At 54.8% G+C, this 13,634-nt stretch overlaps 1 protein-coding gene across 1 annotated transcript in view; it reads right to left on the reverse strand.

The window, feature by feature from the left end:
* Positions 1 to 627: 627 nt before the first annotated feature.
* PCSK6 (proprotein convertase subtilisin/kexin type 6) overlaps positions 628 to 13,634 on the reverse strand; it is a 36,953-nt gene continuing 23,946 nt past the window's right edge. The window contains exons 10-21 of the mRNA XM_075763925.1: positions 12,991 to 13,094; positions 12,398 to 12,515; positions 11,128 to 11,316; positions 10,748 to 10,884; positions 8,739 to 8,918; positions 8,024 to 8,126; positions 7,249 to 7,445; positions 6,720 to 6,807; positions 5,310 to 5,401; positions 3,905 to 4,034; positions 2,746 to 2,858; positions 628 to 2,333 (exon numbers count right to left, since the gene is read on the reverse strand). Of these exons, the coding sequence (XP_075620040.1) occupies positions 2,236 to 2,333; positions 2,746 to 2,858; positions 3,905 to 4,034; positions 5,310 to 5,401; positions 6,720 to 6,807; positions 7,249 to 7,445; positions 8,024 to 8,126; positions 8,739 to 8,918; positions 10,748 to 10,884; positions 11,128 to 11,316; positions 12,398 to 12,515; positions 12,991 to 13,094 (1,549 nt within the window). The 3' untranslated portion in view covers positions 628 to 2,235. The remainder of the gene's footprint in view (positions 2,334 to 2,745; positions 2,859 to 3,904; positions 4,035 to 5,309; positions 5,402 to 6,719; positions 6,808 to 7,248; positions 7,446 to 8,023; positions 8,127 to 8,738; positions 8,919 to 10,747; positions 10,885 to 11,127; positions 11,317 to 12,397; positions 12,516 to 12,990; positions 13,095 to 13,634) is intronic.

Below are 13,634 nucleotides of genomic sequence, written 5' to 3' on the forward strand. Positions count from 1 at the left end.
TGTTCTTTTCTTTTTACTTAAAGTTCCAGATATCCAGACACTACCCTGGGCACCTGGCCCATGGTTAAACATTGCAAAACCAACACAACAAACAAAAGGCTCCGCAGCTCCCTCCGCTCCCCGGCACACCAGCGGCTCCTCTCCTTCCCCAGCCAGCCAAAGGGGAAGGTGGCCCTGTGGTTCCCAGCTGCTGTGAACCGCGGTGGGGCCCTGGGGACCGCAGAACTCTCCGTGTACGGGTGGGAAAGGGGAGCGAGCCCCTCTGCGCTCCCCCCCCCCACAACCAAAGACTACGCCCAGCCGTGCCCAAGTGCAGCCCCCAACCCCAGCCAGACGGCCCTGGGTGCATTAGAGATGACAGCCCAGCCTGGCACGGCGCAGGTATTTGGGATACGAGTTTCCTCTGAAGGTAAAAGACCTTTATGAGACCAAATGCGAGGTCTGTGCAGATGCAGCTCATCTGTTCCTGAGCCGTTTCTCCCGCAGGTGCTCTGGGCTGATCAGAAGCTCCGGCCGGGACAGCTGCTTTGTCCAGAAAAATAAAGCCATGAGGTGCATCGCTGCCCTGCCCTGCCCTGCCTCTGGTCGGGATGGAGACTGCACGAATTTGGAAAAAGCACAGATTCATTTGTCAGGGGAGATCAATAGTTTATTAACTTAAAGGTCAGTTCACCAAAGCTCCATCTTTCCTTGGGTTTAGTCCAGGCAGGTGAGGACCGGTGACGGTGTGGCTCTCCTCTCTTTACCTGGCTGAGGTAAGCTCTAGCGGGCAAGCCCAGGCAGGGCGCGCGTCGTTGCAACCGAAACCAATCATGGATTATCCCAGCTCCAAGAGGAACCGGTGACAATTCGTACTGTGAATTTCATTGGCAAAAGGTTTAACTCGTTAAAACTATTAACAATGAAAATCAGAACACGAAGCGCAGGAAAGAGTGTTTACATACATCTGGTGCAAAGAGCGGCTCTGCAAGGTCAGAGAGGAGAAAAGGAGGACGTAAGACACAAAAAGATTCCCCACTCCCATATAAAAAATAGTCTACAGAGAAAAAACAAGGATTGTATAAGTTATTTTTTAAAAATCTGTAAAACAACATAGCCAAGGATATTTTAAACACAATTATATAAACACCACATGACTTACTATTAAGAGAGAGCATGAAAAGGTTTGTTTCAGGGAAGGGTTTTGTAGAATTACGAGTTTCCTGGCTGGATCCCTGGAATGTCTCTTTTGGAAACAGATGCCCAAGAAAAATCACTGCTATGGACAGGAGGATTTTGTGAGAGAGACGGGTATACCCAGCAAAACAGGGGAAGGATCGTAACGCAAAATGCCAGAAGAGATTAATTGGGACACCATCTCATTTAGAGGAAGGATCTAGCTCGTTCCAGAACTGAATTAATCAGCAACTTACTTACTAGCAGTTCCAGGAGGGAAATACATTTCATGGTAAGGCTGTGACCCCACAGGCCGGTCCATACAGACGAGCCCCCCCCCGAGTCCGTAAGACTCCCTGTAGGCACACGGGTTTTGCCTGCCTGCAATTACCTGCCGGACAAAGCCCCGCCGGACTCGCTGCGCTGACACGCCTGCAGAGCCACGGGGATCAGCTCTCACTTTGGTCCTCAAATCTCCAGTTATTGCCACGGCCAGAGAGAAACAGCTACCGACCGCATCCGAACAGGAGTGCCAGAGCGGGCTTTAGGGCACCGCTCCGGGAAACACCTAATTCATCGTTTTACATATGTACAGAGCACGGCGCCGGCCGTTCACAATGCAGGTTTATATCAGCCATCACCTAGCAGAAAAGGGTACCAAAAATTGAGCCAGAAACGGCTCACTCTTCGCAGACGTGTGAAGTCCTGCATCCTTTGCAGCGAGGGCTCCCGCCAGCTGCTCGGAGCGGGCAGATCAGTAGGATTTCTGCGAAGAACCAAGCGTGTGTACATGGATCATGCATCGGTCCCTGCTCACGAGGAGTGTTTGAGAGTATTAATATCACCGCTTGTCTGCTGCCTTTCAGGACTCGATCATTCAGGGTACAATCCAATCTCTGCTTAACATATTGCTATAGAAACGCGCTGACAGTGATATTAAAGCTATCAAACTTACGAGCGAATGCTTGACAGCACCATGTAAACTCTCCCAAAGCTGAAAAAATAAACTTTCGTCCTAAACATTTGGCAAAACTGGGCTGGCAGTTGGTGGAAGTCCTGGATGGATGCGGCCGCTGAACTTTACCCGGCCATAAGACACGTCTGACAGCAGAACTGCACAAACAGCTTCTTTTCACAGAGCTTGTTTGATTTCACCATCTCACAGAAAGTCTTGTCAGCTGGGAGGCCGAGGCAAGGAACAAGAGAAAATGAGAGCAGATTAACATTTTAAATAAACAAATATTGCACGTAACAGGCAGTGCAATTCGTTCCAGTGTTGGAGGAGAGAGAATTGAAAAGGAATCACTTTTTAAGGGCATCTTTCACGTGGTTTTAATGAAGGAATAAAGCAGCTTTGCAGCAAGTGGGATAATTAGCCCCAAGACTAAACTGTAACGAAATACAAACGCTTAGATGCGTTTGAGCAACAGGCAGATATCCAGCCGGAGCCTAGCTCGTTGCAGCCGTGCCCCAGCAAGCCCAGGACCTGCAGCACTTTCAGCTTTTTGCTCTGAAGGGAATCCCCAAAACCCCTCATTTTTGCTACCAGGGAAGCACTATGGTGCCAGTCGTCCTGCCACAACTACTTACCGTTGGTACAGGTTTCATTTGTTACACAGGAGCCACCGAGGAGGCTGAAACCTTCTTTACACCTGAGGCAGTTTCCGCTGGAGCCCTCGCAAGCTGAGCAGTGGTCATCGCACCTGGAGAAAGAGACCCCGGCGTGGTCTGAATCGGCACCGACACCCCGACCCTGGCCTTCCAAAATGGGCTGTCGGCCAGCTAACGTGTCTGCCGGCACTGTGACATCCAGACTGAACCGGAGGATGTGGAAAACAGCAAATCTGAAGCGTGAAAAGTTATTGAAGCCCTGAGAAAAATGAGCTTGGTGGTGCCAGCCGGATGCCCAGTGATAGCTAGTGACATCCCAAAAGCGCTCGCCTGTTGGGAAGGCTCAGCAGGACACGTGCCTCTCTTCCCAGCAATCCCAGTTAGAAAAAGGGCTGCAAGGGGAATCTGTGCTGCTCCCACCTATTTGCTCAGGGAAAAGCCCACCAGCTGTGCCTCCCACCTGGGGATGGTGGCTTGCAGACACCGTACCCGAAATCCCTGGGAAGGGATGGTGGACCCCTGCTCCTCCCTGCTGGATGGCCAGCGTGGGTGAGTGAAACCCTGGGCAGGCAGGCTGTGCTACAACACTGTGCTACGTGTTCCCAAGTCACCTTTAATCCTTTCCTTTCATGTTCGCTTTAATGAGCCTGAATCCACTCCCACTCCCCACTCAAAGCGCAGAGTGCCAGCGAGTGGGAGCAAATTGCTGCCTCCCGGCATCTCCCAGTCTACCGCGTGCAGCCCCCGTGCTGGGCCACGCTCCTCCAACACGGCCGCAGGGCGAACGGAGCAGGTTTGATTGAAAGCTGGAATATTTGCCTAAACATCACCATTCCTCTTCCTCCCACGCCTCCTCCAAAGAGCCTGGGGTCAGGGCTGAGCCCCTTCCACTGTAGCCCTGAGACATCTTGGCTGGCTGGCTCCGGCGGGGGAGCGTGCAGGTTAAAATCTACAGGGCAGGGCCGTGTGGGGTCCAGCCCCATGGCTGCCCTGGCTCCCTCATCCCTATTTTAATTTTCCTAGTAAACAGCTCCAGCTGTGAGCTGTTTTCAGCACATTTTTTTTTTTTTTACCATTGCTGCCAGCGCTCCCCATCGGTCCCGGCTTTGTTTCGGTTGCGATTAGGGAGGTAACGTACCTCTTGCAGACTTTGTTGGGCAGCCCGTGGCTGTCGGCGGGGTAGAAGCCCTCGCGGCAGGCGGGGACGCAGTGCCAGTGGGGTGCAGGGGCCTCGGGGGCACAGGGTGCGCAGTCCTCCTCGCCCAGCCCTGCGGGGACAGGGGAGAGGGCAGATAACGTGGGCGGTTTCGGAGACAGGAGCCACGCTGCACCAGCGCGTCCGCAGCCCTGCACGAGATGGGCAGCGCCGGCTGGGCTCTGCCCCGTTCATGCCCGGGAACGAGCAAGCTGCTTGTCATGCCACCAGGGTCCTGCATGGCTGCTTGGCTCCCACCCCAAAAAACTTATCTCCCATCCCCAAAAAAACCCAGCTCCCACCTCAAAAAACCCAGCCAGGACCCAGCGTCCTGCCCTTCTGCAGAGCCAAGAGCCGGTCACAGGGGCTCAGTGGGGTACAGCACCTCAAAATCCCCTCTGGGGCATCAGCCACCGCTCCCAAGCGTGCGCCGGTTTAGCTTTCCCACCCTATGCAGAGTAAGACGTGGAAAAAAGAGATGCTAAACTGGGCTGCGGAGGAGCTGGAGGAGGGAAGGAGCTGGGAAAGCAGAGGGCCACGCTCTGACGCCTTGCGGCTGGACAGCAAAGCGTGGTGATGGAAGTGGTATTATTAGAGGCCTTCCATGCACCGGGCTTGAGAAATGGTTATGCAGGAAAAGGAGATGAAAAAAGGCTTGAAAAATAATTGTGGTGAAGTACATTTACACTGACTGGAATAAGAATTAGAAGGGAAGTAATTTTCTTAAGGGATTAAGAGTCTGTTCCCTTCCACGCTTGCCAACAAGATCAATAAATATTTTGGATTTAGTCTTAGGAAATTGCCCATGTATGATAGATGAGATTCACACCACTGAACATGAATTGTCTAGAGATCATATTATCATCAGATCTATGATGATTTCGAGGGCAGACGCAAACATTAACAATGGAAAATAATTGGACTTTCAAGAAATGAAAAAGGCAGGATTTAAAGGGAACACCGAGCAACTTCGGGCAGCGGGGGGAAGCCGGCAGTGGCCAGCCCAGCCCTGTGGGGCGGCTGGGATAACGCTTTTATACGTTGCAAAGCCATCTTCCATCACTCCGAGAGGGTTTTATGGCCTCCCTCGCAACCTTATTAAACTAAAGCACCTGGCTTCAGAGGGATCGGGAAATAAAGAATGGCTCTAATAAAAATGTAAAAACTCCCTAAAAACCTTTCCAATATGAACGTATTCCCAGGACCTCGTGGGATGTGCTGGAGAGCTGGGATTGCTTCCCCTCCGGCGCGCTCTGCCTTGGGTCGGGGTGGGTACGGTGGGCAGCGGCTCTTGATGCGCGAGGGTTTTGGGGTTTTGCGTGGGGATGCTGCGGGGCGAAGGACGTACCTGTGCTGGCAGAGCAGGTCTCGCACCGCCGGGGCTCCCGGCTGAGGTACATGGTGGGCTGGCACTCTGGCACGCAGCTCTCCCCTGCCAGGCTGCCAGGAAAGCAGAGAGCAGGTTTGCACCCGAAGCTACAGGCTCTGGGGACCTGACACAGCCCGTCCCCATCTCCACATCCTCCGGTGCCCTACAGCAGCATCAGCTCACAGCACAGGAGGTGTCGGAAAGCCAGTCAGCGCTTCAGGAGAAATTAAAGTCCTGCCTGGACCCAACAGACAGCTGCAGGTTCCTTAATTAAGTATCCAGGAGGAAATTAAATTATTTTTTCCCGTGGGCAGCCAGCCAGGCTCTCCTAAAGACCTTTTGCACCGTGAGGCTCCCCGGAATAAAAGGAAATTGGTTCAGTGCCGTGGCTGGGCTGGTGCTGCTTCACCGTGGCAGGGATGATTTGAAGTCCTGACTTAAAAGGATATTGGACAATAAAAAGCAAGCGCCGTGCGGATTATGTCTGACAAGTGCCTCCACTTTTGCTTTTCTGAGGGAGTAGATAATCTTTTGGCAGCGCCAATTTCCTTGTCTGAGAGAGCCCTGCTGCTACACTGTGGCTCTGGCCCACTCACAGCCCCCGAGCGAAGCAAAGCGCTACGGGATCGTACTTCCACGTGAGCTTGGGGATGGAAAACAGCTCCTCCCCGGTGCCGCTGCTGCTCACCGGCATGGCTGGGCTCTGCATCCCGCCGGAGCCATGGGGCCAGCAGCAAAGGCACCCAGTGCTCCTCGCAGGGTCGGAGCTGCCCTGCCCGCACCCACATTGTTGGAAAACCACTATCCTACCCTAGCCCTACTCAACAGGTACATCGGAAAAAATTTTCCTGCAAGGATGAAGCTGAGGGAAGGGTTTCTGCACTTGGAGGGAGGATTTTCAGCCTGCCTGGAGCAGCTCAGCCCGGTACCGGCCCTGCCAGGTGAGCAAAACCAAGAGCCCCATTTGGCTGGGACGGCTCTGACGGAGCCGCCCGAGACTCAGGAGGAAACACGCGATTTGCAACGTGCAGTGTAAATGTTTTCATTGCTTTTTTCTCCCCTATTTGAGATGCTGTGATGCCAGGAGCTGCTCTTGTCACAGGTCACCAAATTTGGATGAGAACTTCTGAGCCTGCAGCACAGCACTTCCCCACCACCCTGGCAAGTGCTGGACAAAAGGAAATTAAATTTAAATCATGCTTTTCAGCTGAGAAAGGGACATAAAGCACCGCTTTTAAATTCCCAGCTCCGTGCCACAGCTGTAGTACAATGGAAGCAGGATCTTGGGTCTTTAACTAATTCACTCTCTAATTTCCCATTGGTTTTCCCAAATTTAAACCGCAGGTACCAATGCTGCAGGTATAAACTCCTCCCGTGCTGGTATTTTACCTGAATCCCTCTTTGCATGCAGTACATTTGTCTGCTTCGCCGACACATTTTTTACAGCTTTGATGACATTTCAGACAGCGTTTCTGACCTTTCAAAAAACAAAGTGAGGCAGGGAGAATAAAATCCAGACAGTGATTTGCAAGCGGCAGTCGGAGCCGCAAAGCCCTGCTGCACCCCAGTGCCAGCTCCCCGGGGCCGAGAGGGACGTTCCCCCCGCTCCACGACAGGTCCTTGCTATTGCAGATGACCTTATCCGTCATTGCTTGCTAAGAAGAAATACCCTTTGCAAGCAGCTAGGATCATTAATTACAGTCTTCTAATTAAGAGCTGAGTTGAGCACCTCTGCTTTGCACCATCCTCTAAACACCCAGAGGTTTTCCTCCTCCCTTCGCTGTGCAAAGTGGGTTGAGGAGGAAAATTCAAAGCCGATACTCAAAAATCAAGGTATTTTCTCCACCCATAGCACTTAATATAGAAGCAACCCCTGCATATCCTCATGCTACGGCTTGCAACTGATAAACATCCTTACGTTCCTCGGCGTAAAACCCGGGCGGACACAGCACCACGCAGGTGCTCATCTCCTGGTGATGGTAGAGGCTCCGCTTGCACGCCGTGCACTGGGTCGGTCCCCTCCCGATGCAGCGCTCGCAGCCCTTGTAGCACCGGCGGCATCTTCGGGCACCTTTGTCACCAAAAAACCCCGCGGGGCACGAGCTCACGCACATCCTGGGGAAGGAACCGAGAGCGTCCGGGCTTTGGTGCCAACAGCCGGCCACCTCCCGGCAGTCAGGCACCAGCCACTGTCCCCTCACCTGCAGCGTTTGGGGTGTCCCCCAGCCTTGGCGGCGATTTGAGCTCGTTTACTTCTTTTTCTTAAGATTTAGGGTGTCTTGAATGTCATGGCTCTGTAATACAGAGCCGGGGACTCTCTTGGCCAGCAACCCCAATTTATGGGTAAACTTTCCCTGTGCCAGCCCAAGAGATTGAGGAGTGGAACCCCCAATTCCAGGAGTGATTTGGCACCTCAGCGAGCTGTCCCTTGGCTGTGGGTGACCCCAGACGGTGAAGTCAATGCTTCTTCCCCAGCCTGATTACACGGCCAGGGTCCTCCAGGGCTCTCCAGCTGTGTCCCCCACCTCATCATACCGCGGTCCAGGGCAGGGATCCCCACGCCTCCTCCCCTCTCCATTTTCCCTCTCATACGCTCCGTTCTCTGTGCAAACACCTATCACCCACGCTGCGGTGCGAGCCCTGGGGAAAGGCACTGCCCAGGGACCCCGTGGGGACACCCCACCACCCCTCACCTGCCGGTTTTCACGCTGCCCAGGCTGTAGTGGATGCAGTTCAAGCACTGGTCGGCGTTGGGGCCGTCACAGCCCTGGTCGCCGCACTCGGGGTGGCACGGACCTGGGAAGGGAGAGACCGGCTCAGTGCGGGGAGAGGCTGAGCATCCCCCAGACCCCACTGCCAGGATGCTCTGAGCACACCCTCCCTGACCCACGGACGCGGGGAAGAGGCTGGGGACCCTCCACCTATCTTATCCTGTATCTGTATCTTCCAGATCTTATCTATCTCATCCTATCTATCCTATGGAGCTGCATGGCTCCGGGTGCTCGCCTCCCCTCCAGCTCATCCTCCCCAGCATGAATCCCAGCCAGCCATACCCCGGCTGAACTCCCTGGTGCAGGAGCAGCTTTGAAAGAGGGGCCGGCCCCGCTCCTTGGGGACCGGCAGGGACGCCTGCCTGTGCCCGCACCGGACGAGGGGGAAGGTGGGCAGAGGAGCTTTTTTTACTCCTCAGACAGCTGCACCACCAATTTGTGGCGGGAGCGCTGGGATGGGGCGTTTGCTACCTTCTAATTTCACCATCCCGCTGCCCATGCCAGCCGCAGGCACCGCTCCTCCCAGCCCGCCTTGGTCCCGGGCAGGATCAGGCCTCGTGGGTCCCCCAGTTTATCTGGGTTCACATTTTTTGGGGTACATTGGGTGGGACAATGCTGCAGCTCAACCGATGCTTACCCGTGTACTCCTCTTCCTCCTCTGCCACCTCCACCTGGCTCTGCAGGAAGGCGGCTCTCGATGGCTCCATCTCCGATGCCGGCACCTCCAGCGTCCTCCCGCGGGACTGGGGGCTGCCCAGCGCCGTGTAGGGGTGCTCGGCCGTTCCGTAGAAAAGGAGGCTCCACTCCTTCAGCTTCCCTGTGAGGAAGGCACAATGTCACCCATCCCGCTCCCCGTCCCGCTCCTCCCCAGGGGACCCGGCTTTGGGGGTAGCAGGAGGAGGATGGACCGGACCATCAGGGCCTCACCGCTGGCACGGCAATGCAGAAGCAAACAATGAACACCCAGAAATGTTCATGAGCCCCTGAGCTCCCAGCCTGCACAAATGCAGCCGTTTAAGACACCTGCAAGGGTTTTTTTTATTCTATAACTCATCTGACGAACCACAGCATCATCATGCCTTCATGCCCAACATGCGGAGAGAACCATTAACTTTAAAAGCTCCATAATGAAGGATTATTTCTGTCTGATAAAAGCCTCCCGGCACACACCAGATTATTTCTTGCTGCTCTTGTTCCAGCTACCCTCCTATGCGACATGTCAGAGGTCTGAGCTCTGTGTCCCCCGAAACACCGTGGGGGGCCACCGGAGTCTGCGCTGCACCCAGGGGCTGGGAACCCTCCACGGCCTGACACCCATACCCCAATCCATGCCGCTTTTGGGAGGGGGTCCAAAGAATCCTGCTGCTTCTTTCCAGTGCTATTTTTCTTTCAATTCCCCATCAACGCGAGTCACTTCCATGGCACGCTTGGCTTTAACTACTAATCCCTGCGTTTCCAGCAAAGGCTTAAAATTTCCAACGCCCAAATCCCTTGGGTCTCCGAAAGGGCTGCGAGGATGCACCTGCTGCAAGCGAGCAGCGCCGGTGTGGAGCCGGCGAAGGGGCGAGCTCGGGTGGCCGCAGCCAGAGAAGGGCCCAGCCACGCGCATCCGCTGCAAGAATTAAATTTGCTTTAAATCTAAAATGTCCCACGCGAGGAAAGCCCGGGTTGCATGGGGCTGATGCTGGGGGTGCAGCAGTGCCAGTGACAGGACACTCAGGGTATTTAAGTGGTATTAAAGTAACCAATTTAATTGGTTTAATTTAATGATCTTAAATTAACATTTAATACTCGTTCCTGCTGCGGGCTGGAAGCATCGTCCCTCTTTTTCCTCCCGGTCTGCACCGGGTTTGAAGCAGAGAGGGTGAAGGCAGCAAACAGAAACCCTTTCTGCACAATGAACCCCCACGTGCGCCTCCTGCCAGAAAGTTGTGTGGGAGAGGTTTTTTTAATATACTCCTGGCTTCCTATCAATGAGCGTGTGGATTTTAACACCCCCGCAACGCGCGCCAGCCCCAGGCAGGATGCTTCGTGCCCCGTTGCCACCAGCCGGCGAGGCGGCTGCCCCTTCCCGGCGGGGCCGGATCCCGCCAGCCTGGCTCCTTTGCCAGGAAGGGGTCAGGGAGCAGGCGGCCAAGCCGGGGAGACGGGAGGACACGGCAGAGTTGGGGACACACAGGGGGCCAGGCTGAGCCCGACCACCCCCTGCCCGTGCAGCGCGGTGGCAGCCCGGGGAGGATGTCTGTCTGTCCGCAGCCCAAGGGGCATCATCCCCTTGCGCCGTTGCACAACCAGCCCACACGCCAGATGTCCCAGCAGCGATGCAAAAACAAACAAACAACAATTACAGCTCTCGGGTTTCCTCATTTTGACTCATTACGGTTTAATTTTGGAAACCTGGCTCTCGGTTGCAGTGTGTTTGCTGCTGGGAGAAAAACCCACTCCCGGCTCAGCCAGACCGGCAGCCTCCTGTGCTAAGAGCTGAAGTTTTATTCTCATTTTTGAAAAATTTGGGCAATACAGTTTTGCTGAAGACCATAAAGCACACAGCAAAAGTTACGGCCACGCAAAGCAGCCTGCAAAGAGCTTTGGGGGTGAGGGGGACCGGCAGGCGCCGGGGGGACAGGGGCGCTGGAGGACCCTTACCTTGCACCGCGGGGTTGCGCACTTGGGATGGCGTGTCGTGGATCTCCAGGGTCCACTCCCCCGCCGCCTGCTCCCCCCAGCAGTGGACGGTCATGAACTCCCAGCCCTTGAACCCCTCGTTGGAGTGGTCAAACACCCTGCAAGGGTAATGCCGTGCATCAAGAAGCATGACTTTGAATGACTTATTTAATTGGAAAAGGTAGACAGGTAATAAAGGATTTTAGGGAGCCTTGCATGCACCCACCCTTGCACAGAGCCCTCCTGCAGCTGGGGCCTGAGCATGCCCCCCGCCTTCCCAAAAAACCTGAGCAAACTTGCAGCAACCCCCTAAATGCGGATGCTGCCCAGCCCAGACGCGCGCTGGCTCCGGCCGCTCTTACCTCCTGGCGAGAAGTTGCGACCTGGTCCCCGCCGGAGAGACGAGGCTGATCTGGAGGTCGCCGCGGCGCGGGTGCGAGATGCTGAGCCGCACCACGACGTGCTCCAGGTAAAGCACGTGCTGGTCGCGGTGCTCGGCGCAGGCGCTGCTGAGGGTGCTGGTGCGCAGAACGTGATCCGCTCGGATGTACCTGCCGGCAACGGGCAGAGCGTCGTGTCGGGGACAGCAGCGCTGCCTGGTTCCCCGCAGCGTGGAAGCCCAGTTATATTTGAACCTTGTCTCTTACTGCTTCACGGCAGAAATTACCTCATCCTCCATTGCAATACAGTGTCCTAGCACGGGAATTTGCTGAACTGCTCGATTGTAATGAGATGGGTTTGAACTGCTTCTGAGATCTATGCCTTATGGGCTGCAAGGGCGCTGCTTTATTATAATTATCAGCGCAGCATTCCTCTTGGGATTGTAATTAGTGTCTGTATCAGATAAATAGTTTCATGAACACACTTGGCTCCAAATTCATTCCTGCTTTGCATACGTGAGTCTTCCAAAGGAACTGCTTTTCTGATGAACAACTCTCTTGCTCTACAGCCAGGTAGTGGTAAAGCAAGAGGGTCCATTTGGTCAGATCCCTGATCCCACCCCTTAACCTAGCAGGGACAGACCGACCAAGGACGAGCTAAGCTGGTTTGAACCTGAAGCCAAATTCCAAGAGAGCCCAGACACTGGGAATTTGGGAAATCTTGCAACAAAGCCCCATTTTTTGGTGTCTTCCATCAAGACGAGGTGTTTGGGAGAAGAGGGAGGAGAGCCCAACACATCACTGCTCAGGTAGGACCCAGCAGGCCAGTTGGTTTTGGTCTCCCTAAGCCATTTCCAAAATGGCACCACCAACCCTCAAAAATCCCCTGCTGATGATCCATCTTGGAAGCAAAAGCACAGAAAGGGCAAAAATAAATCACCTGCCATTAAAGCTGGTCCTGGAGAGCCCCCATGGGACCTGCTCTGAGCTGGACCATAGGCACAGACCCCGGCTGGGCACTTCTAGGTCAATAAACAGACCTCAGGGTGGATGGCGCAGGTCACTCTGACCATAAAATCCATGAACATCACCTCACCATACATGTGCTCGTCCCAGCCACCTTGACTCCTAATTTTGATTTCCAAATGCCGGGACAGTGGCTGAGCCTTCGCATTGCCAGAGCTGGCACCACCAAAGCTCCTTCCAAGCAGCCACCTGCCCTGGGAGAGCCTCCCCACCCCACAACACTCACTTGGGCACCCTGTCCAGGCTTCCCACGCAGACGTGCTGGGGAGGGACTGCCTTCCACTTCTTGGCTTCAACCACAATAGCGTCTGCATCCACCAGACCGAAGCCATATAGATGGCTAACTGGAAAGAGAGAAGACTCAGAGAAACCCACTGCCTTCTAAGCTGGGGTCAGGAGCTCCTGCTCAGCACCTGGTGGAGCATCCTCCAACCGCTGGGGAAGGCGTGGAGTTGACCCCGCCGGGGTATGAGGTGCTCCAACATGTGGAGCACCAACACCCTGCCCAAGTTACACCCCAAATCCACATTGGCGCCATGGAAAACCCACTGCCGGGAGCAGCCCACCGAAGGGAGCAGCTCAGGAGACCCTCCACCAAACAAGGCTTCCAAGCCTCCACCAAGCAAGGCTTCCAAGCATCTCACCCCACTAATTACTGCCCTCTCCTCCCTCTGCTCAACAACCTGATGGTTGGACCCCCCAAGCCAGCTGAGAGCAGCCATCCAGGGTGGACGCTCCCACGAGTGAAGCTCTGGGGACCTTTATTTTCCCTTGGGTGGCCATTTTTGCCATGCCACCTCCGCCCCCACGGCCCCTCACCTTTATGCCCCGCGCCGTTGGTCTTCCAGTCGGCCGCTCGCAGGTGCACCGGCCGCGAAGTTTTGACCAGAAGATGCTGGACATCCCTCCAGGTGAGCAGGGGGCTGCAACAACACGAGGCTCATGGGACGGCTCTGCTGCTCCCAGTCTTCCCAGCAGCAGCAGGGACCCCCACTGGGTTAAAAAAAAAAACAAACCCAAAACCTCTTTCCTGCTCCAAAAGAGCATGAATCGATGATTTAAATGCTGGCCAGCACTTGGGGTGCCCCCGCAGAGTGGGGTGCCCCAGGGAGGGATGCCACGTGCCCACAGGCGTTGCAGGATTTATTTCTGGCTGAGGGTATTTAGCTCTCCTGCTCCGGGGTATAACTGGAGCAAATCAGGAAGGTTTTCCCCATTTTCTTGTAGGAAATCGAGAACGAAGCACATCCTGAGGCAGGGTACCAGGCTCGGCAGCTTGCTGATACACGCTGCTGAGCAAATCTTCCCTTTATAGGAGTAACAGCAAAAATTGCTGGAAAAAACCCGTGGGTTGCCCGTTTAACAGAAAAATGAAACTCAAAGTGTTTCCAACACCACCACCACCCCCCCAGGCTGGGTTTACACGAAGTTTGTGTGTCAGGGTGCTGGACACTGAGCGCCGT

This window comes from Balearica regulorum, chromosome 12, assembly GCF_011004875.1.
Source record: "Balearica regulorum gibbericeps isolate bBalReg1 chromosome 12, bBalReg1.pri, whole genome shotgun sequence".
In the NCBI taxonomy this organism is placed as follows: Eukaryota; Metazoa; Chordata; class Aves; order Gruiformes; family Gruidae; genus Balearica; species Balearica regulorum.